General features: G+C 41.7%; 1 protein-coding gene across 1 annotated transcript; it reads right to left on the reverse strand.

Moving 5' to 3' along the window:
• Positions 1-11244: 11244 nt before the first annotated feature.
• Positions 11245-24080, reverse strand: LOC134486765 (TRPM8 channel-associated factor 2-like). Its single transcript, XM_063286946.1, is given in 9 exon segments — positions 11245-12250; positions 13055-13392; positions 14181-14275; positions 14277-14418; positions 14773-14986; positions 15931-15966; positions 15968-16032; positions 16329-17323; positions 22991-24080. Coding segments are annotated over 9 exon segments (2760 nt in total). The 5' UTR covers positions 23614-24080; the 3' UTR covers positions 11245-11998.
• Between the last annotated feature and the right edge of the window lie 968 nt (positions 24081-25048).

Consider the following 25048-nt stretch of genomic DNA (forward strand, 5'->3'; position numbering starts at 1 on the left):
AAGGCGGAGCTTCTCAGGGGCGGATCTTTTCTAGCCCAGGGCTATCCAGGGAAAGTGGCTGGTTATTAGGGGGTCCTGTTGGATGAGCTTCCCAGGGAACTGCTTAGTTGTGGGGCTGTTCCGGACGCAAAACCTTCTGTGAAGCTGGACTATTTCAGTATTTTGGAAGTGCGGCCGCACTCGGTGTGACCCTTGATCCTCCTATTGCTAGCCTTATGTTGAATAGGCTGGCACAGACAAGCCTAATTCTGGACCAGATCCTACCTGGAGAGGGGAATCTCTGAAAAACTGTTGACGAACCAAGAAGGAAAAAAAACATCAAACTCCAAATCTCCAGTTAGCAAGATTCAGGGCGAATATCACCTAAGGGCTGCGCTTCCAGACTAAGTGGCTTGGCCACACCAGTGCCTAACTGCACAGTTAACATGTCCTAGCTCTGGCTGCAGTTCAAAATACCCTGCCCGCTAATTGGCCATCACTGGCAGTTCAGCTGTTGGGATCAATCTGGGGAGAGGAAGGACAAGACTTTTTTTTTTTTTTATGTGTTTACTCCCCCCCCTTTTAATAAATTAGGTATTTCTTATTTACATTTCAAATGATATTCCCTTTGCCGGTTTCCAAGCCAACATCCCCCTAACCCCTCTGCCTCCCTTTCTATATGGGTGTTCCCCTCCCCATTCACCCCCCATTACCGCTCTCCCTGCAACAATCCCGTTCACTGGGGGTCAGGCCTTGGCAGGACCCAGGGCTTCCCCTTCCACTGGTGCTCTTACTAGGATATTCATTGCTACCTATGAGGTCAGAGTCCAGGGTCAGTCCATGTATAGTCTTTGGGTGGTGGCTTAATCCCTGGAAGTTCTGGTTGGTTGGCGTTGTTGTCCATATGGGGTCTCAAGCCCCTTCAAGCTCTTCCAGTCCTTTCTCTGATTCCTTCAACAGGGGTCCTGTTCTCAGTTTGTTACTGGTATTCACCTATGTATTTGCCGTATTCTGACTGTGTCTCTCAGGAGAGATCTACATCCGGTTCCTCTCAGCCTGTATCTTAGCTTCATCCATTTTATCTACTTTGGTGGCTGTATATATGGGCCACATGTAGGGCAGGCTCTGAATGGGAGTTCCTTCAGTCTCTGTTCTAAACTTTGCCACCCTATTCCCTGCCAAGGATATTCTTGTTCCCCTTTTAAAGAAGGAATGGAGCATTCACATTTTGGTCATCCTTTTGAGATTTATGTGGTCTGTGCATCTTGAGTAATTTGAGTATTTGGGCTAATATCCACCTACCAATGAGTGCATATCATGTGTGTTTTTCTGTGATTCGGTTACCTCACTCAGGATGATATTTTCTAGTTTCATGCATTTGCCTATGAATTTCATGAGGTCATTGTTTTTCATAGCTGAGTAGTACTCCATTGTGTAGATATATCAAATTTTCTGTATCCATTCCTCTGTTGAAGGGCATCTGGGGTCTTTCCCGCTTCTGGCTATTATAAGTAAGGCTGCTGTCAACATAGTGGAGCCTGTGCCTTTGTTGTATGTTGGAGTGTCTTTTGGGTATATGCCCAAGAGAGGTATATGCAAAGAACCTGGGTCCTCAGGTAGTGCAATGTCCAATTTTCTGAGGAACCCCCAGACTGATTTCCAGAATGGTTGTAGCAGTCTGCAATCACACCAACAATGGAGGAGTGTTCCTCTTCCTCCACAACCTCGGCAGGATCTGCTGTCGCCGAAGTTTTTGATCTTAGCTATTCTGACTGGTGTGAGGTGGAATTTCAGGGTTGTTTTGATTTGCATTTTCCTTATGACTGAACATATTGAACATTTCTTAAGGTGCTTCTCAGCCATTCGATATTCCTCAGCTGTGAATTCTTTGCTTAACTCTGAATCCATTTTTAATAGGGTGATTTGTCTCCCTGCAGTCTAAATTCATGATTTCTGTGTATATTTTGGATATGAGCCCTCTATCAGTTTTAGGATTAGTAAAGATCTTTTCCCAATCTGTTGCTTGCCATTTTGTCTTAAAGACAGTGTCCTTTGCCTTACAGAAGCTTTGCAGTTTTATGAGATTCCATTTGCCTATTCTTGATCTTAGAGCATAAGCCATTGGTTCTTTGTTCAGGAAATTTTCTCGAGTGCCCATGTGTTTGAGATTCTTCCCCACTTTTTCTTCTATTACTTTGAGTGTATCTGGTTTGATGTGGAAGTCCTTGATCCACTTGGACTTAAGCTTTGTACAGGGTGATAAGAATGGATCGATCTGCATTCTTCTACATGCTGACCTCCAGTTGAACCATTTGCTGAAAATGCTATCTTTTTTCCATTGGATGGTTTTGGCTCCTTTGTCAAAAATCAAGTGACCATAGGTGTGTGGGTTCATTTCAGGGTCTTCAATTCTATTCCACTGGTCTATCTGTCTGTCTCTGTACCAATACTATAAAGTTTTTTTTAACAGTATTGCACTGTAATACTGCTTGATTTCACGGATAGTGATTTCCTCAGAAGTCCTTTTATTGTTGAGGATAGTTTTAGCTCTCCTGGGTTTATTGTTATTCAAAATGAATTTGGAAATTGTTCTGTCTAACTCTATGAAGAATTGGATTGGAATTTTAATGGGGAATGCATTGAATCTATAGATTACTTTTGGTAAAATGGCCATTTTTGCTATATTAATCCTTCCAATCTATGAGCTTGGGAGTTCTTTCCATCTTCTGAGATCTTCTTCAATTTCTTTCCTCAGAGACTTGAAGTTCTTAACATACAGATTTTTCACTTGGTTGGTTAAATCACACCGAGATATTTTATATTATTTGGGACTATTATGAATGATGTCGTTTCCCTAATTTCTTTCTCAGCTTGTTTTTCTTTTGTATAGATGAAGGCTACTGATTTGTTTGAGTTAATTTTATACCCAGCCACTTTGCTAAAGGTGTTTTAGAGTTTTAGTAGTTCTCTGGTGGAACTTTTGGGATCACTTAAATATACTATCATATCATCTGCAAATAGTGATATTTTGACTTCTTCCAATCTATATCCCTTTGATCTGCTTTTGTTGTCTGATTGCTCTGGCTAGGACTTCAAGAACTATATTGAATAAGTAGGGAGAGAGTGGGTGGGTAGCCTTGTCTAGTCCCTGATTTTAGTGGGATTGCTTCAAGTTTCTCTCCATTTAGTTTAATGTTAGCTACTTGTTTGCTGTATATGGCTTTTACTATGTTTAGATATAGCCTTGAATTCCTGTTCTTTCCAGGACTTTTACCATGAAGGGGTGTTGAATTTTGTCAAATGCTTTCTCAGCATCTAATGAAATGATCATGTGGTTTTTATCTTTCAGTTTGTTTATAGCGTGGATTACCTTGATGGTTTTCCATATATTAAATGATCCAGGCATACCTGGAATGAAACCTTCTTGATCAAGATAGATGATTGCTCTTGGATTTGGTTTGCAAGAATTTTACTGAGTATTTTTGTGTCGATATTCATAAGGGAAATTGGTCTGAAGTTCTCTTTCTTTGTTGGATCTTTGTGTAGGGTATAAGAGTAATTGTGACTTCATAGAAGGAAATCGGTAGTGCTCCATCTGTTTCAATTTTGTGGAATAGTTTGGATAGTATTGGTATGAGGTCTTCTATGAAGGTCTGATAGAATTCTACACTGAACCTATCTGGACCTGGGCTCTTTTAGGTTGGGAGACTTTTAATGATTCCTTCTATTGCTTTAGGAGTCATGGGGTTGTTTAAATGTTTTATCTGTTCCTGATTTAACTTTGGTACATGGTATCTGTCTAGCAAATTGTCCGTTTCCTCCAGATTTTCAAGTTTTGTTGAATATAGGCTTTTGTAGTAGGATCTGATCATTTTTTGAATTTCCTCTGATTCTGTTGTTACGTTGCCCTTTTCATTTCTGATTTTGTTAATTTGGATACACTCCCTGTGTTCTCTGGTTAGTCTGGATAAGGGTTTTTCTATCTTGTTGATTTTCTCAAAGAACCAGCTTTTTGTTCCGTTGATTCTTTCTAAAGTCTTTTTTGTTTCGTTTTCATTGACTTCAACTCTGAGCTTCATTACTTCCTGCCTTCTATTCCTCTTGGGTGTTATTTGCTTCTTTTTGTTCTAGAGCTTTTAGGTGTGCTGTCAAACTACTGATTTATGCTCTCTCCTGATTCTTTCTGCAGGCACTCAAGGCTATGAGTTTTTCTATTAGCATAGCTTTCATTGTGTCCCAGAAGTTTGGATATGTTGTACCTTCATTTTCATTACATTCTAAGAAGTTTTTAATTTCTTTCTTTCTTTATTCCTTGACCAGGTTATCATTGAGTAGAGCATTGTTCAACTTCCATGTATATGTGGGCGTTCTTTCCTTATTGTTATTGAAGAACAGCTTTACCCCGTGGTGGTCTGTTAGAACACATCGGATTATTTCTATCTTTCTGTATCTGTTGAGGCCAGTTTTATGACTGATTTTATGGTCAATTTTGGAAAAAGTACCATGAGGTGATGAGAAGAAGGTATATCCTTTTGTTTTGGGATAGAATGTTCTATAAATATCTGTTAAGTCCATTTGTTTCATGACTTCTCTTAGTCTGTCTATGTCTCTGTTTAATTTCTGTTTCCATGATCTGTCCATTGATGAGAGTGGCATGTTGAAATCTCCTACTATTATTGTGTGAGATACAATGTGTGCTTTCAGCTTTAGTAAGGTTTCTTTTATGTATGTTGGTGCCCTTGTATTTGAAGCATAGATATTTATGGTTGAGAGTTCATTTTGGTGGATTTTTCCTTTGATGAATGTAAAGTGTCCTTCCTTATCTTTTTTTGATGACTTTTGGTTGAAAATCAATTTTATTTGATATTAGAATGGCTGTACCAGCTTGCTTCTTCAGACCACTTGCTTGGAAAATTGTTTTCCAGTCTTTTACTCTGAGGTAGCATCTGTCTTTGTCTCTGAGGTGTGTTTCCTGTAGGCAGCAAAATGCTGGGTCCTCATTGCACATTCAGTTTGTTAATCTGTGTCTTTTTATTGGGAATTGAGTCCACTGATGTTGAGAGATATTAGGTAATAGTGATTGTTGCTTCCTGTTATATTCGTATTTGGATGAGAGATTATGTTTGTGCGCTTGTCTTCTCTTTGTTTTGTTGTAAAATGATTAGTTTCTTGCTTTTTCTAGGGTGAAGCTTGCCTCCTTGTGTTGGGCTTTGCCATTTATTATCCTTTGTAGCACTGGATTTGTAGAAAGGTATTGTGTAAATTGGGTTTTGTCATGGAATATCTTGGTTTCTACATCTACCTTAATTGAAGAGTTTTGATGGATATATTAGCCCAAGCTGGCATTTGTGTTCTCTTAGGGTCTGTATTATATCTTTCCAGGATCTTCTGGCTTTCATAGTCTCTGATGAGAAGTCTGGTATAATTCTGATAGGTCTGCCTTTATATATTACTTGATCTTTTTCCCTTACTGCTTTTAATATTCTTTCTTTGTTTTGTGCATTTGGTGTTTTGACTATTATGTGATGGGAGAAATTTCTTTTCTGGCCCAATCTATTTGGAGTTCTGTAGGCTTCTTGTATGTTTATGGTCATCTCTTTCTTTAGGTTAGGGAAATTTTCTTCTATGATTTTGTTGAAGATATTTACTGGTCCTTTGAGCTGGTAGTCTTCACTCTCTTCTATGCCGATTATCCTTAGGTTTGATCTTCTCATTGAGTCCTGGATTTCCTGTATGTTTTGAGCTATGAGTTTTTTTTTACATTTTACATTATCTTTGACAGTTGTGTCAATGTTTTCTATAGTACCATCTGCTCTTGAGATTCTCTCTACTATCTCTTGTTGGTGATGCTCACATCTTTGACTCCTGATCTCTTCCCTAGGTTTTTTATCTCCAGGTTTGTCTCCCTTTTTGCTTTCTTTACTTTTGCTATTTCCATTTTTAACTCATTTATGGTTTTGTTCATTTCCTTCTCCTGTTTGGTTGTTTTTTTCCAGTAGTTCTTTAAGGGATTTTTGTGTTTCCTCCATAAGGGCTTCTACTTGTTACTTGTGTTGTCCTGTAATTCCTTAAGGGAGTTATTTATGACCTTCTTAAAGTCCTCCATCATCATGATAAAATGTGACTTTAAGTGTTACTTTTCCGGTGTTTTTGGATATCCAGTGTTTGCTTTGTTGGGAGAACTGTGTTCTGATGATGCCAAGTAGTCTTAGTTTTTGTTGCTTGGGTTCCTGCACTTTCCTCTAGCCATCAGGTTGTCTCTGTTTTTAGCTGTTTCTGTGGTTTCTAATGGTGGCTTGACCTTTCTGTGGGCCTGTCTGCCAGCACTCCTGTAGACCTGTTTTCCTGTTTTTTCTCAGCCATTTATGGGAACAGAATGTTCTGCTCTCATGTGTGAGTTGTTCCTGTCAGCTGACTTTCAGCTCTCCATGAGGGCAGCAGCCAGAAGGAAGGGACTTGGCCTTACTGTTTCTAGTTCCCTGTGTGCAGTGGGCACAGATGGCACTAGGCATTTTCTTCTTGAGTTGAGAATGTCTCATTTCAGCTCTTATATGCTTTATTTCTCTCTTCCACTGGGTTCTTTCTCTTGGTGGGAATTGATGGTGACACCCCACATAGGACTGAGAGTTCCATGATTTCTCACTCTCTGGACCTTGTCCAGCAGTGGGTCTAGTAATCATTTATTGCAGAAAGAAACGTCTTCAATGATGGCTGGGTGTGACACTGACCTATGAGTACAGCAGAATGTTATTAAAAATCATTTCATTGCATAATGTTATTAAAAGTTCTTTTATTACAATGTTCCTTTAGCCAAATAATAGTATTTGGTTTGCCCCCAGGTTTCTGGGATATCTAATTTCAGGTTCTTGACCACTCAAGTTGTATCAGGGATGGGTTTCAGTGGGTCCTAAATTCAATCAGATATTTGTAGGTAGCCTCACAAAATTTGTTCCACTATTTCACTAGCACATTTTACATGCAGTTCTGCATTGCACACTGAAGAGTTTGTAGCTGGGTTGGTGTTTGTCTTTCTCCTTTGCTGGTGTGCTGAGTAGCTCTAAGTACTGTGAACACTAGTCATAAGTAGGGAAAGCTCAAATTCTCCAAGTTCAACAAGTTGTGTAAATGTTGTCTTCAGCAATAGAGCCTTACTATCTGTTTGTGGAGAGCAACCTAGAGCCTTGTTGATAGCCTGGGTTGTTGGTGGGTTCCCATGGGGCCCCTTTGGCCCAAACCATGATTATATGTAACTTATTCCTGGCACTGGTGGCTTCATTTGATAATGAGAGATCTCTGGTTAGGGTTCTGTTTTCCCTGTTATTTGGTAATTCCATTTAGATAATTTTCATATATGTATATACTTAGGAAGCTTCTATTGTATTAGGTTTTCTTATAAACACCTCAAATAGCTATCAGTTTTAGTCCTTCCTCCCCATTTCCCTCCTTAGTTCTCCCTTTTCCTTCTTCCCTATTTTATTCTCTTGTTCTAGTATCCCCCATCTATCTATAAGTATCTATTTTATTTTCTCCTTTTGGGGTGATCCAGTCCTCTCCTAGTCCCTTACTCTATACATGACTTCTGTGGTTATATATATTGTATCCTATGTATTGAACACTTAATAGCTAGCATCTACATACAAGTGAATACATACCATATTTATCCTTTTGTGTCTGGGTTACCTAACTCAGGATGACGTTTTTTCCTAGGTCTATCCATTTACCTGCAAAGTTCATGCCATTCTTTTTAAACAGCTAAGTAATATTTTTTGTGTAAATGTACCACATCTTAAAATCTATTCTTCTGTTAAGAAGCCTTGAAATTGTTTCCAATCTCTGGCTATTATAAATAGGACAGCTATAAACATGTCTGTGGAATAGAACAGTTTCCTTTGGGTATATACCTATGTGTAGCATAGTTGAATCTTGACGTAGATCAATTCCTAGCTTCCAGAGGAATGCCTACACTCATTTCCATAGTGGCCTTACAAGTTGTACTCCCTCAATCAATGGATATGTGTTTCCCTTACTCTACATCCTCCCTGGCATGAACTGTTCCTTGTTTTATTAATCTTGGTCATTCTGACTGGTGTAAGATACAATTTCAAGGTAGTTTTGGTTCTCATGTTCCTAGTGACAAAGGATTCCGAACACTTAAGAGTTTCCCAGCCATTTGTGTTTTCTCCTTTAAGAATTCTCTGTTTCAATGTGCACCCCTTTTTTAAATTGGAGTGTGTGTGTGTGTGTGTGTGTGTGTGTATGTGTGTGTGTGTGTGTGTGCATGTGTTATTGATTTCCACATTTTGAGTGCTTTATGTATTTTAGATATAAGTCCCTGATGGTTATTCTTGGATGTCAACTTGACTACACCTGAAATTAATTAACAGCCAAATGACTGGATACACATGTGAAGACTTTTTCTTAATTAATATTTGAAGTTGGAAGAGCCACTTCTAAACTTGATTATTAAGGTGGGGAAATAAACCTTTAATCCAAGTTGGCACTGTGCATCTGATCTTCCCTGCAATTACAGGCTTGTTTGGAGTATGTTAGCGCAGGGAATACCCATAAACAATCTGGTATGTACTGGGGGTGTCAGGCACAGCCAAGAATAAGAGATATGGCCTGTGCCTTGACTGTCCTCATGTAATGGAAGACATTTCACAACTCATTACCAAGGTGTATAAGGAAAATCACAGGCTGTGGCAAAGCCCGAGAAAAGGATGTTTAGACTAGGAGCTCGAGAAGGAAAAAAAAAGAAGAGGGTGAATAAGGATGAATGAAAGAGGAGGAGGAGACCTTAGAGGTAACAACATATTAACCTAGGTTAATATGGAGAGGTCTCTCATTTGAAGCCAGACCAGCTCATGTAGTGCTTTCATATGTAAAAGGCCTCCCTTGACCCCAAGTGGTTAGATGCCCCACCATGATCCTATAGTGTGAGTCTCAAGATGACACATCTTTTCTTACAGGGCAGGATTTTATTAAATGTGATACTAAGCCATATGGGTTATTTTTACTGATGTTTATATAACGGATAAACTGTAAGTTGAAATTATTTATATTGCCAGAGGATTTGGAAAGTTTTTATTCTCTTGTAGCAGAAGAGAGCACAGAATTCCAGTTTTGCACATCTGAGCAATACCTTCTAATTTTGACTACTTCTAGTAATGGAAGGTGATTTATGTTTGCTGTCTGGATCAAGATCATGGAGTATTTAATGACATACAATGAGGAAAATATTACTTTCTTATGATAAATGTAAGTCATGTATTATGACTCTTCACTTCTGAAAATATAATTCCAGGTAGGATATGTGCTTTTTTGGTTTGTTCATTTTTTTTTCTACCAAAGAGGAAGCTACTCTTTGATGTCTCTACTCTTAGATGAAGTACGAGAAAGTAAGGTAGACAGAGGCAAGAAAGGTATATAAGCAGAGAACAGTCTAGAGATGAACACAAGGGAAATACTGGCATAAGTAACATGGGCATCATGACTAGAAGGAAGGGAGAGATGTGTGAGACGCAAATCTGGAAATAGATACAGGGATCAAAGCATTGAAAGCTGCATCAACTTATTTATTACTTATAAAGAAAGAACACACAGCTGGGTGGTATAGAGGTGGGGAGGACCTGGGAGAATTTGGGGTAGGGAGAACAAATATGAAAAAATTCAAATAAAATATAGTGTATGCAAAAACACAGTTGAAATAAAAGCAATCAGGGCAGTATACAGCAGAAATAAATTATTAAATAAATATTAACTTAAACAAGTGCTGGTCCATTCCAGCACTTCTGTCCCCATCTCTCCACTCTTTCAAACCTCCTTGTCCTAAGAGATTATTTCAACTATCTTTTTAAAAAATACTTCTCGGAGCTAGAGGGATGGCTCAGCAGGTGTCAGCATTAGTTGCTTTTCCAGAGGAGCTGTGCTGAAATCCCAGCAATCACATGGCAGCTCACAACTGTCTGTAGTCCAGCTCCAAGTGATTTGACACCCTCACACAGACATATATGCTGGCAAAACAATAAAATAAAAATAAAAATAAAAAATCTTTAAAAATAATTTTCATTGCTATGACCAATATGCTTACATCATAAAATTTCAAAGTGCAGAATATGAGCATGTTATGAACTTTCTAAACCCCCCCCAAAAAAGAATAACCATCTCAAGTGTCTCCTGGTCTAACTATAATGACGAAGGTATGGTCAATCTCACCAAGCTTTTCTCCCTGATACCAAAGGTAATGACTGTTTCCCAGTCTATTCACTAAAAGTCTATGAGATACACTTAAACACCTTGTTGTAAATCACCTTCCATTACCAGAAGCAGACGAGATTACAGGGTATGGCTCAGATGTGCCAAGATCCTGTGCTCTCTTTTGCTACAAATGAACCAAACCCTTCCAAACCAACTTAACTCTTTATATTGACAACAAGGAAGAACTGATGAGGCTTTAACCTAAAATAAGAAGGGAGCTCAAGAAAAAGCCCCAAACAAAGCAAACCAGTGCCCTGTACAGGGAGATACCAAGCCAAAGAGTTTCGTTTAAGAGAAATCACAAGAAAAGCTGGATTTACATATGGCTTTTTATTCATTTTTATTCGTTGAAAATTCCATACATGGATATAAGGTGCTTGTATCAAAACCATTCTCCGTGTCCTTCTCATTCATCTCCTAGTCCTACATATCTATTTCCACCTAAACTCATGTGCTTTCTTTTACATCTCACTAAATCCCTCAGCGCTGCCTATATGTAGCTCTAAGTGCACATGTACAGCATGGGTAGCCTCTCAGGGACCACATATCTGACGAAAGCTGACTCTCCTCCCAGCAGTCATCCCAACAGATCTCCAACTAGGGATGGGACTTCCTGATCCCTACCCTACTTATGCTGGGCCTTTGACTGAGCTTAATACTCTTCAATATTTTTCTCCTAAATAAGATTTCTAAACACAGAACTATAAAATTTTGAGCAGAAAAATGTTTTTATGTACACAAGCATAATCTGTGGATATTGCAGCCACAGATAATTAACCAAGAGCATGAAAATGAGAGACAGAGCTAGGAACTCTCTTCAGGAATGAGAAGAAACTACCAGAGGGCTCCAGATCCTCCAGAGACATGGTGTGTACAAGGTTAGGATTTGGTTTGCTCTCTTAGATAACCCACCAATTCCAGCATTATCTCCCTACTCACCTCTCCCTCCCACCACAATGAAAAGGATCACCAGTTTGGGAAATGAATTTCCTCGGTTTAAATATTTACCAAGGCCAGGTTCCTTCCAAGACAAATGAATGTCTGGCAAGGTAAAGAGAAGATTAATTATCAAAACATTTAGAGATTCAATTTGGTATTTTGTCACATTTCAATAATGAACACAGGAAAGCAAGTAAAGGTCCATAAACTTTCATGTATCTTTTAGGCAAAGTTTCATTAACATTATCAATCCATTGAGGATAAGATTCACAGTCTATCACCGTTATGGACATCTGTGAAATTTGACACTTTCTCTTCTCAGTCTTGACTGCAGAAGTTGTTTAATATTCATGCCATTTTCTCCTGTACGATAAGGAGATATTAACTGATGGAAGATTATCCCTGTAACTCAGAGAAAATGCTGTACACAGTCTTAGGACCATGCACTGACTGTTCCTTCTATGTCACAAGACTTTAGTGTTCTTTCATATAGCAAGTATTTTCTTAGTGCTTTTCATGTGCCAAGAAGCTGCCAAGGGATACAGGTAGTATCAGAGGAAAAGGTCCCTGAGTTTGGGATGTGCTGATGGGATGTGGAAAGGAACATTCACTAAGTTCACTATCACAAGTAGTTTTTGCAAGAAAGCATGGAATGATATTTAAAACTGCCCAAAATATATTTGAAAATCAAACAGTAGAGAAAAATAGTTAAGCAGTGTCTCAAGCTAGACCACAGTGAAGCTAGTACTGTGGTCCTTCCTTATCCCACCCATTTCCCCCTACCCAATGACCTCTCCCACCCCAACTGGCTCCACAGCCCCTACTACTCCATCCCAATGTACATCTTCAGGGGGTGATCCTGCCAGGAAGGAAAGCAGGCCAGGGCTTCAGCCACTGCCTTCTGGATAGGCCAGCCCCAGGCTTCAAAGAAAGGAACCAGGTTCGTCTGCACTTTCTCAGAGAACAACTTCAGCCATAAGTTCATCTTGCTCTCATTGTCTTTGGGGATGTGAACAATGGTTTGGTATTCAGCAAAGAGGTTGATGAACGGCTCCCACCCAAAGACCTCCTGGAGCTGGAAAGAGAAAGAAAGGGAAGAGCGTGGTATTGAATTTGCCAAAGTGACTGCTGCCTGTGTTCATCGTCATAGGTATTTCTATCTGTGACTACTTCCTATCATCAGTTTCATTGTTTGCCCTATCTAATTTCCTGTCTCCATACAAATGCTACCTCACTGGATCACAATAGCACCTGGCTATCAAACAGTATACCTCAATCTAATAAAGGTTTTTTCAGGAAGTCTAATGTATAAAAAAAAGAGTTAATACATTATGGTTTCTGTTATTAACTTTATTTAAAAAAATGTGTTACCCAGATCAAAAGCACTTTCTCCAACCTAACTGAGAGGATGTACTCATTGATTGAGATCCTATCTCATTCACTCTTTAAAATCAGTGAAGGGAATAAATTAGAGTGTAGCCAGTGGTTGCTGATAACCTGTATTCTCAGTTCTAGATCTATCATTTCAGAGGGATTTTGCTTTTGGGCATGGTGGTTAAATTCTTTATGTCTTATTAGACCTCTGTGACAAGGGAACTATATAAGCCCTCTGCATAAGGTTGCAGTAGACGACTTCTCAGATACTTTCCATTTTCATGTATGTTCCAAAAGTCATGAGTCAGGAAGTGGGATAGATGTCACTTTGATCATACAAGTATATAATCTGAGAAGTACCACCAGTGATCCACACCTGGCAGTGATGGTAATGTTGGCCATACATTTATGAGTGTCATGTAGGAGTCGGAGAACTCTAGGGAGGCAGGCTACCACATGACTGGGGAGTCAGCCATCACCATCTCCCTGAATTTGGGCTTGTTACCTGCAGATATGTCTCTAGTGCAGTCCAGAACTTCCAGTTACATAGGGATGCTCCCTTCTGAAGGTGTTCTTTGATTCTCTTCTCTCTTTCTTCAGGTTTCAGTTGAGGGTGGGCCTGAGCTCTGGAAATCCCCAGGACTGTCTCATGAACGTAGACTGACCAGAGATTGCAGGTGGCCTCGGTGGTATGTGGATAGAACTCCCAACCACTGCATTGCTGATTGTGGCCCAGCTCATGGATGGGTCCCCATAGGCCCTTACTTCTTATGTCTGCCAAACTGACTAGTTCTTGCACAGATTCCACATGGCACATGTTGGGGTATCCTGAATGCATCCAGCCTAGGGATGCAAAGAAATAGATGGATCATGAGAGCAGGGTCTGCTTCAACTTTCTCCTTCTGTCTCCTCCATTGCTTATCTCCTATAATGCTGGGTAGGTATATCCAGTGATTAAAGAATATCTGAGCTGGTTGGAAATTGGACCTTGTCCTCACTCTGACCCTAAAAGGTGAGAAAATCCACTACATAACTCCCCTTCCTGGAATTTGATACGTTGTTTTCAAGAGCTTTCTTTGCCTGTTCAATACCTTATGTGTGGACTGAGAAGGTAGGGTAATCTCATTTTCCCCCAAATTGGCATTGCTAACCAGATTTGCCTGATGTACATAGAGATAGTTTTGTTGATAAGAATTTATCTTCCTTATATGAAAATCGGCACTCTGAATGGTTTCTTTCCAATTATGTATCTTCGTGGCAAAGGACTTGGTATCAGTACCTACCACAGACATCTTTAGTCACCCTCCCCTTTCATTTTACAATTCTGATGTGTATCTGAAGAGAGTAGTCCTTTGAATATTCTTTTTGAAGAGATCTTCACAGACACTGGTGACCTCCCCGCACTGAATTTCTGGGCATGATTACGGTCTGAGGTAACTGTACCATGGCAGATGTCTGATTTGTCTTTTATTTGTAAATGTCTTTCATTTCCATCATGAACCATGATTTTATCCTTCCTGCTTGTACATTAATAACATAAATATGATTTACAACTCTTAGAAAGTACAAGAATGATAAAGTAATCACAAAGCGAGCCTCATTTACTAGGAGCACTCCTCTGGAACACTCACCATTTGATATCTGAACATCAGTGACAATTCTCTCAGGCCTTTCAAAAGGGAAGGGCTGGGCTGCCAGCTTGGACACAGCCTTCATAATCTCATCCGAGTTGGAGCAGAGGAGCTGGATCTTCCAGATTCTTCAGGCTTTCGGTTGGCACTGTCAGGATGACACTGTCTGTGGCCAACTCTCCGCAGGGTCCCAGGTTCTTCTGCATGCAGCTCTTCCACTCCGCCAGTGATGTCTTACGTAGAAATAAATAGCATAGAACCTGCCACCCATTTCTGTTTGAACAATACGTGTGTGTGTGTGTGTGTGTGTGTGTGTGTGTGTGTGTGAGAGAGAGAGAGAGAGAGAGAGAGAGAGAGAGAGAGAGAGAGAGAGAGACATGCAGGTCCATAGGTCCTAAAGGGGTGAAGGACAAGTCGTTAGACCCCTCTATTGTACCCAAAATCTCTACTGACACAGGGTGATCTACACCTGCCAGCAGACTCATGTTGATTAGTTGTGTCTTTGTTCTCTTTACTGATCCTTGCTACTAACAACCCCACAGTCACCGAGACACCCACAGCTCAATCTTTCCTCAATGCCCAGTGTACTCACCTAGCTTGTAGTATGGGGCAGGCACTGCCTTTGTGATGGTGACAGATACAGGGCCAAGTTGACAGCCTTTGGGCACAATGATGTACAGGAGACCACCCCAGAGGCAGGAGACTGACCGTTGGGTTCTGTCCATACAGCACTGATACGTTACCACAGGGGCTCGGAACAGCTGTCTGGCATGACTGAGATTATCAGTGTGACATCCGATCTGCACCTGGACAGACAATTGCACCCATGAAGGGAAGGAAATCATTCAGGAAGCATGCAGGATTTTGTTAGGGGCTTGCAGAGGGTGGTGATTATATATGAAAGCCCAAATTCTCTTTTCTGTGAAGGATGCATACAATGTACTAAACTGGAGCACTCCAAAGTCTTCTGAAATTCACAGGATGGTAAAAATTTGGGGGGATATAAAACAGTCCAACAATGGATTTCCATTTGGTATGTGTGAGTGGCTTGGTCACCAGGTCACTGATGAGGGACTTGCCCAGTCTCATTACCAGGCAGAATCTTGCACTCTTACATGAGATTTAAACTGTGGGTGGCTCTGATGATTTAAGTGAGGCATGGCATCCCACTCTACCCTCTGTGAACAGATATAGGTCCATCCAGATATTCCAGCGTTAGGCTAGGAAGCAGAGAACTCGTTCTCTCCTCTCTGCCCAGCTCAACCCTACTTACTTTCTCTAGAGTCATGGATTTCCTTTTTGCCTTTGATTGAAGTAATAAATCAGAGAATGCCCCTAATAAGCTAGTGATGTTGGCACATGCCTTTAATCCCAGCACAACACCTAGGGCTACACAGAGAAACCGTGTCTCAATAAAGAAATCCTAATTGTAGTAGAAAATGATGCTCAGAACTGAGAAGGCGAAGACATAAACTTCAAGTCTCTGCTACCAGGAAAACGGGTGAATGCTGTAATATAAGGTCACTGCTCTTCCTTATCCATCTACGTAGTTAAGATTGTCACACACGGAACGAGATTGGGTCACTAGTAGCTTGAACTTTCTGCTGTTCCATCTACAAGAGGGGCAGAATAACCTTCCCCTGAGCTCCTGCTGAACAAACTCAGTAGGAGAGATAGGAACATCTGTGTGGTTTGGGGAAGAGTCTTGGCTGTGCTTGGGAAGGTGCTAGTTCTGGATATCTTGCCTTACCTTCAGGCCAGCCGAGGCAGCAGGTTCAGAGAGAGAGAGAGATCTCTGTGCTTTGTCCTTCCAGGAGATAGAGCCCAGTACTCATCCAGACATCACTGTCACCTGACAGACAAGTCACAGAGGAGATGGAGTGCTTTGTTCGTACATGACCTGACCCTACTTGCAGCCTTCTACACATTCAACTTTCTTTCCGTGAACTCCAAGTCATTCATCCACACTTCCTGGACCCATTCACTGGCTTCACTAAGTGCAAGTGCAATCCTGATTCCCACTGTCTTCGAAAGACCTAATAAAGTGTGGAGCTAGCCTTCCTGAGGATTAGAACCTGCAAGGAAGTTAGCCAAATCCACCTTCTCCCAGGCCAAGAATACTCTGGCCATTCTCTGCCCACTTCATACCTGTGTTGGTTCCATTGATCTCCACAGTAATGGGATGTTCTGAGGAGCAGAGATCAGAAGAGCAGGTCTGAGTGCCATGGTTATGAGCTATCTGGGAGCAATCAGTCCCAGAATGTGCCAGCTCTGTGGCTAGACAGAGCAGTGCAGCCTCACAGGACTGGCTGGACCCTGGGTTATTCTTGCTCACAGCAGGGAGGCCTGCCTGACGTAGCATCTTCCTCAGGATCCGGTGCACAGATATATAAGCAGGAACTCCCTGTGCAGGAATCTGAAGAAAGCCTGCTCCATCTACTCCCAATTTTCCAAAATACTTCTTTTCCAAGTTCCCACCCTTGTGGTTCACCATAGCCTGCAACTCAGAAAGAGCCCTTCGAAAATGGTAGTCCCTTATATCTATGGGAAGGACGGGGAAACAGTCTGGGCTGATGGTCTGAGGCAAAATGCTGAGGCCAAAGGGATTGAGGACGACATTCCCAGGGAAACTACGCAATGCAGAGCTGCCTTGGTTCTGGGAAGCCCACCACCAGGACTGACCACCAATGAGCAACCCCCCACCCTCTGCTACAAACTCCTGTATTTTCTTGGCATCCTGGTCACTATAAGCTACACAGCAGTAGACACCCATATCACTGGTCAAATGGGACTCCAGGCTGCACTTCACTCCATGCTTCAACACTAGGGAATTCAGATTCTTGAGACTTTTGTTCACCCCAATAGTCTTTCCCTGGTCTCTGGACAACCAACGTATAGCATTGAGCAAAAAGGGTTCCATTTTAGGATCACAGAGCATGGCCTCGTGTGCAGCCAACACCACCCGACCACAACCATAGCGGGCAGCTGCTAGGAAGCAGCTAAGGAAGGAGTTATCAAGGCCCACAGGGAAGGCCAGGGACCCATGTACCAACAGCTGTGAGGGGACACCCCCAGTCCTGATGTCCAACATAGAGATCCCATCCAGAAGCTGCTCCTGGTCACGCCTGAGCTCCTCCCAACACCTGGGAAGACGATGAGAGAGAGATGGAGAGGATGTATTCCGTTAATGAGCCTCTCATTACAGCCCACCGAGTGAAGAAACATGACACGGTTCATACCGATCTCCTGTTTGTTACCCATACTATTTTGGAATTCAATAACATATGTCTTATTAACCTAATGCTTTTTTTTTTACCATCTCACAATTAATCAAACATCATCGTTCATATTTGCTCTTGCTTACCAACAAACAGAACATTGGTGTTTCTTATACTTGATGTTTTCACAGATTTGAAGATCTCGCTAATCTAATGGTTGTAATGTATTCACATTCTACAAATGAATCTTCCAAGAATTCCCGATTAGTCAGCCAAGTGAATATTCTGTCTTAAAATTCATGTCTTAAACATTATTAAGCCATATAATCAAAGCTATAAAACGCAACAGTCTGAGAGAGCACTACTACTATGCCTCTTCTGGAGTGGGTCTTTAGATGTGAGCCCATAGAAATACCACAGGCTTATTCAGAAATGAACACGTTACAAATAAAAAAAAGTTTTTGCTTCTACTGATTTATATAGCCATAAATCTTTTAGAAATTTTTACCTGGGGCAGGTGACATAGCTCAAAGGATAAATGTGCTTTTTCCTGGGCCCACTGATCTGAGTTCAATACCTGGGATTCATGTAGTAGGAAACATCCTTTTAGGAAACAAGCGGCTCCTAGAAATTCTCTAACCATGGCATGTGTACCCATCCACACCCACATCCATGCACATCTGACTCTCTCACACCTGCATGAACATCACACAATACTCTCTAAATAAGTGCAAATAATTTTTTTTAAATCCTTACTTAAATATGATAGGAGCATTTATTACTCTTTAGTGAGATGTGGTCAACATAAAAATAAATTTTTAAAAGGTTTTGTATTTCAGGAATTAAAAAAAACAATTTCTATAGGAGATGGATTAAATAAATCATGGCAACCTTACACAATAAGTCAGTAATTAGATTTTATTGGAAAGGCTTAATGAAATGTAGAAGTTGACCCCCAAGAAACTGATTCAATTTCTTAAAAATGATAAAAATCCAGAAATCATAAATTACTGAATTTGTTTATTTTTTGTGTGAGTGCTTATCTGCATGTTCACCTGTGAGCTAGAAGAGGGCATCAGATCCCATTATAGATAGTTATGAGCCACCATGTAGTTGCTGGACATGCATGATATGTACTCATTGATAAGTGGATATTAGCCAATTGTACAGACTACTCGTGATACATCCCACAAACCCTAAGAAGTTAGCAAGAAGGAAGGCCACAATGATGATGCTTAAATTCTACTTAGAAGGGAGAGCCAAATAATCATGGGAGGCAGAGGGAGACAGGGACCTGGGTGGGAGAGGAGACGGGGAGGGGAAAAGAGGGGCAGGATCAGGTATGCTGTGTGTTTGGGAGAAGACAGGAGAGAAACCCAGAGGGCCAGGAGAATGAATGGAAATGTTCAGCTGTGGTGGTGAGGGGGTGGACAGTGCGTAGTGGAGAGAACCTCTAGAAAGTCCCAGGGACCTGGAATGGGGGAGACTCCTGAGACTCAATGTCGATGACCTTAGGTGAAATGCCCAACACTGGGGATACAGAACGTGATAGACCATCTCCAGTAGCCAGACAGGACTCCCAGTGGAGGGATGAGGACATCAACCCACCTACAATATTTTTTTGATCCCAAATTGCTCTTGTCTAAAAGAAATTCAGGGAAAAAATGGAGCAGAGACTGAAGGAATGGTGGACCAGTTACAGTCCTAACTTGGGATCCATCTCCTGGGCAGGCAGCAATCTCTGACACTATTACTGATGCTATGTTGTGCTTGCAGACAGGAGCCTAGCATGGCTGTCCTCTGAGAGACTCTACCAGCAGCTGACTGAGATGGATGCAGATATAAGACTTAGGGGAAGGCTTGAAGGAACTGAAGGGGATGGCAACCCCATAGGAAGACCAACAGTCTCACCTGTCTTGCACCCCTGGGAGCTCCCAGAGACTGGATGTGAATGTGTACCGGGCTTTGTATGTTTTAGGTGAGCAATTATGTCTTATCAGTTGGATCAAAGTTTATTGTGCTGTGTGGTCTTTCATGTGTAGATTTAAGTGTAAGGGAATGTGGGGTGACTGGTCTGAGCCACCACGGAGTTGGGATACATGTTTCTGGTATGGAAACCTGCCTTGGGAACTAGATAGGTGGATCGATTGCTGCCAGGCTCAGAGAGAGGCCTTCAGCAGTGTGATATGGGATGGAGCAAAGCAGGTGAGAGGCTTTGCCCTGAGATTAAGACATCAATCAGATATCTCGTGGTACTGCAATGCCAGATCTAGTGAGGGATAAAAGACAGTTTTTATTTTTTTATATTTTTACAGCAATAGAGAAGGATCCTGACACATATATATGTCTGCTTTCGTGTATAAAGAAATAATGTGGTATTAAGGAATTTAAATAGGGAGGGAAGAAGGAGATTGCATTGCGGAGTAGACAGAATGTTTTAAATTTTACTCTCTCTCTCTCTCTCTCTCTCTCTCTCTCTCTGTGTGTGTGTGTGTGTGTGTGTGTGTGTGTGTGTGTGTGTGTCTTTGTGTGTGTGTATGTGGCCCAGTTCTAAAACATTAAATAGCAAAGGAAATAAATAAGTGACCAGAAATTTCCAATTACACAGTAGTATGAGGACAAAAATGGAAACCATTCTAAAGGTCATCAGAAGGCACTAATCTAACTCTAATAAATCTCTAGGAAAATATGCTATGAGGATGAGAGGCACAAGAAATAATTGCTGCCATAGTTAATTACTAAGAAATGTTTGTTGCTATTTGAGTAACTTCTCCTGCTCCATTGTTCCTTTTTCCCCATTGACAGCAGTTTTTAGAGGAACTTCTCACCAATTCCTGTCTGACTCAGCTTCCCAAGAAGCCCTACCTACACAGGGGAAATCACTATCTCTCCATCTCTTTTCTTAGGAAAGCCAACCTACAAAGAAAACCTGGGAAGGCTAACAAATACTGCTTGCAATGTCTCTGTCATTCATTGATCTCGCATCATTTTGCTATTGATAGCATTGTCATTTGGATTATGCAACTGTTGGGTATAATGAACAAGACATCATTGTGATGGTGTCTTTCAAAATGGGAGGGGAAAAGTAAACAGATCTCAAGAGGAAAATGTGGAGATTCAGTAAAATCCCTGCTGTCCTGAATTCAAATAAGAAGTTATGTGTATGAATTCTTTGGCGTACATATTGATCCTAAGTCAGGAATATATTCCTTAGTTTTGATCACTAGGAATGTCTATAGATGCTTATCAACTTAGTACCAATAAACATGAACCACAAAAGGAACAGAATCCATCTAAAAATCATTGACACCAGCTCTGACACAGAACCCCTCACAGCAAACTGTACAGAAGCCTGTCAATGACTGTACAGAGGCCTTGGTGACATCCCTGTGGTTATGTTTTCAAGAGTTTGTGTCTTTAGAAATATATAGCAATGCAGATGGAATGTTCCAGTGTGCACTGTTTGTTTCAAAATAATCAGAGGTGAGGTGGTAGTTGAAAGGAAAACCACTGACTCCCTGAAACCATGGCCATAAAACAGGCTGCAAGAAACCCGCTGTCCACAGAATTTGAGAGCCTGGACCTGGGAGGACACAAAAAGAGGCAATGTGGCTTATCACTTCTCAGGACATAGATGATTATGGGCCTACTGCAGTGTAGAAGCTGACTGTCAGACCACATGGCAGGTTCTCCTGAACCTTCCCAGACTGAGGCCCAGGGCTTGGGAGAGTCTGCTCTCTCTCTTTGAGGTGGGCCTGTTTCCATTTTCTTCCAATGACTTCCTTCCCTAGGTGAAGACTGATCAGGAGTTGACTGTTCTTTTTGTTGGATCACAAGTGACCAGAGAATATTGGTTGTTCTTTCTACATTCGTGTATTCTTGAAGTTCCATGGGAAACAGAATGACACCACAAAGCCAGGAAAGTTCGGATGTAGTAGCCGAGGTGGAACAGGTAGGTGGAGATGAAGAGAAACAAATTTCATTTGTTGAAAGAAGGGCTCTTTGAGACAACTGAGACAATTATGCTTCTGAGTCTTAATGTCTGGAGACATTTCTTAAAGGGCCAGATCGATTGATAGTTTTGGGATTCATGGATTCTGCTGAAAGGATTGCTAAGACTTGAAGACAGCCACAAGCAATTTGACTGTGTGAGATCATGGCTGTGCTCTAGTAAAACACTATTTCCAAAATCATGGGGATGGACCACAGGTCTGAGCTTGTCAGTTGGCTATAGAATTAAAGTCAGCTCAGAGTGAATCAGGTTCTCATCTGTGTGCCTGGTTACCCTGTCTGAAACCCTCTCTGTAAGGAAAAAGATCTCAGGCACCATCCCTGGGACTGAGGATTGCAGGGAGCTACTAACTGCTTCCCTTTTCTTCTTTGCAGCAAGATTTTAATTTCTTCACAGATGGTAATAAATATCCTCAGACCCCTTGGTCCTTAAATTTTGATTGCTTGATCAAGTTTTGATCACTAAAATATAAATGGAGATCCATTTGATGATTGGTACTACAAGAAAATAGATTATTTTCAATTTTTTGTAAAAGATAGACCAAGCTAGTGTGTCTGCTCCAGCAATCATTGCCTTGGTGTAATAATAGAGCCTGGAGCAATGCGGGTCATCTTGTAACCATGGGGAAAATTAACAATCCACAGGGGAAATAGGAACATTATGGAGACACTGCCAAGATCCTGGACTGGCTACCTGGGTGATCTTATTCATAAGAAATGGAAAGTCAGACAGTGGTAATCCACTGTGGGGAATTCTTTACTTATGGAAAAAGCACACTGTGTCTTCGTGCTTACCTCCTGGCAGGGCAGTCTTCCTTTACCCATCTCCAGCCACTCTGGCTTTCTCTGTGTTCCTAGGATCCACCAAGCTGGCTTCTGTTTAAGGCGATTGTTTTGCTCCCCTGAGTTGTTAGCACAGACCATTCTGGTGTCCTTTCAAAGGCTACCTTCTAATCTGTGCATTTCTACTCACTGCCATTGTCAATATTATGCCATCTTCTCTGTTGCATCTGCTACAATGTAATTTCTGTGCCTGCCATGAAGGCACTTGAACACTTAAACAGCCTTTACTCTCCCCCTCATTCTGATGCCTCACATCTGCTTTCTCTCTTCTTGTGGCTCTTATCAACATCTGACTGAGTTCTGTTAGATGAATTTGCTTACCAGCTGATTTTTCCACTCATATATAGGTTTCATGGTAGCTCATGCGGTTTTCATTTCTGCTACATCCCCAATGTCCAGAGTAGGGCTGGGCCCAATTGTAGATGTTCACATAGATACACCAGTGTTTTCTGACTTATTTAGGACACAGATAACACTCTAAGTTTCAGGCATGTGAAAACATACTGGCCAAGAGATCTAGCTTTTCTCTTTTGCTTTTCCAAGGGAGTGGCTGGGAGAACCAGCTTTTCTTGGGCCTTGATGTACTTTAGTGACCATTTTAGTGACTAAGTTTTTGATTTTCAGTGGTTAGAAGACAGTAAAAACAATCATTTGCATTGAAACAGATACTAAGTGAGGAAGGGATATCAGCACTGTATAAAAAAGAGTATGTATAAATGGTTGGAATGGGACACTCACCTGATATGGAGGGGGATCTTGGGTACCTTCTTAGAGACCTTGAACCGGTTTATATCCCCATAGACATCAGTGAAGTACACTCCAGCCACACTTGTCACCTGGTTCCCAGGGAAACTGAACAGCACTTTGTCACTCCCCTGTTGACTGGCCCAATTGCAGGCCTGGCCTCCAATGAGCAAGCCCCCACCATGCTTAACAAACTGAACTAGCTTCTCGGTCAAGGTGTCATTGTAGGCATCAATGCAAAAAACTCCCAGAGCCTCTCCAGGCTCAGGCTGAACCACTGTCTTTACCCCAGAGTCCCCGAGGATGTTAACTAAGGATGCCAAGGAAGAATGCACTGCAATGGGAGCCCCTGGGGAGGGGCAGAGCCAGCTCACTGCATTGAGAAGAAATGGAGCCAATCCAGCATGCAGAAGGTAGCCCTCATGGGATAGGACCACCAGGCGGCTTTGGCCATAGAAAGAGGCAGCAATGAGCACCTGGCCCTTGTCGTTCACCATCACTGGGAAGGCTGCCTCTCCAATAAGAAGGAGTTCATTGGGAGTGAATTCTTTAGGGAGATCCCAGCTGGTCACTCCATTCATGAGGGCCTCAAAAGCAGCATCAGGAGTTGTTGCCATGGTTCTGCCAATTGCTACAAAGGAAGCAGAGACTCAGGTTGGTCAAAGCAGAATGAGGAAGCAGTGAGAAAGGCAGTTAACTAAATGCATTCAGTCCACAAAATGTATTTGTTTCTCCCTTTGAAGATAAATTGAAGTGCAAAACAGACAAGGATTCCACTTTCATGACTCAACATATAAGAAGAGTAAAGACAATAAATAAGTAGGCTTATAAATAAATACAAACGCAGCAATTTCCCATTACTATCTGTTGATGAACTGTGGACCAGTCGACGGGAAGGCTGCTTTAGACTGCATGACAGGAAAGACCTGGTTGGTAGGAACATGTGAAACTTAAAGCTGAAACCTGAAATGGTGTGGGAGGAACATTTTGATAAGAGGAACACCAGGGCAACAGCAGAGCAAAAGGCAGAGAGGAACAGGTCCTTTGAAGGAGGTGCAGCTTCCAGTAGGATCTGATGAATCAAATGTAGGGGTTGACTTGCTGTTTGTTTAATTCTTTCTGAGAAAAGGGTCATATGACCTGCTAGAAAGTCCATTAGTTGGGGTTGCATGACCTTTCAGAAAGTGCATCCATTCTGACAGCTTTGTTTACCTCATTGACAATGGCTTCCAAATGATCAAGTCTGCCATAGTGGAAACTCCCCATCCAACTCCTTTCAACTGTCTGGGCAAGGTCTTTTCAAATTCTTCTGAAGCCTGGTATGCTGAGAGCTGAGCTTACTCCAGTTCTCCCTTCAGACTTTTCTCTTTCTGAACCAGTCACTCAGGCCAGAGGGCCATTGTTTTACAGGCTACACTGTAAGTGGTACAGGCATAGTGAGCAATGTGAGGGCCTTTATCTCTTCTCCCCTGTCTCCCTTCCTTGAGTGCCATGGAGTGTAGCTGGAGATCCACCCAACTTAGCTATTCCCACCTCTGAGTAGCTCACTATGGAGGACCTCCTCCACAGTCTCACATGATTGACAGGGAACCCCACCAATGGTTGTAAACTGACATCCAGTTAGTTTCAGGTACTGGAGGGAGCCATGGATACTTGGCCAGTCCATTTAGTTCATGGTCATCACCTGGCTGAGCTGACCTGGCCTGGGTCAGAAGAATGCAGTCCCACCTTCAACATCCTTGACTAAGAACTCTATAGAATGTTCACATTTCAGCCACACCTCTGTGGGGTTAAACGCCTAATGGGCTTTGGCATGTCTGTGTGTGCCTCGGGAGCCCCACCTCCCTTCGCACTTCATGGCACTGCTCCCAGGAAAGTGAACTGTGGGAAATTCTGCTTAGGGGTGGAAGAGGAAACAGACAGAGCAGGAATCCTAAGTACAATGTCTCATTAAGTTCGTTTGGAAAGAAAGTCCTCAAACTTTCCCCAAGTTTGGCAGGAAGAGCAAACAAACAAAAACAGTCCCAGCACTCTGTAACTAAAAGCGCTTGC

Source organism: Rattus norvegicus, chromosome 4 (genome assembly GCF_036323735.1).
Source record: "Rattus norvegicus strain BN/NHsdMcwi chromosome 4, GRCr8, whole genome shotgun sequence".
Taxonomy (NCBI): domain Eukaryota; kingdom Metazoa; phylum Chordata; class Mammalia; order Rodentia; family Muridae; genus Rattus; species Rattus norvegicus.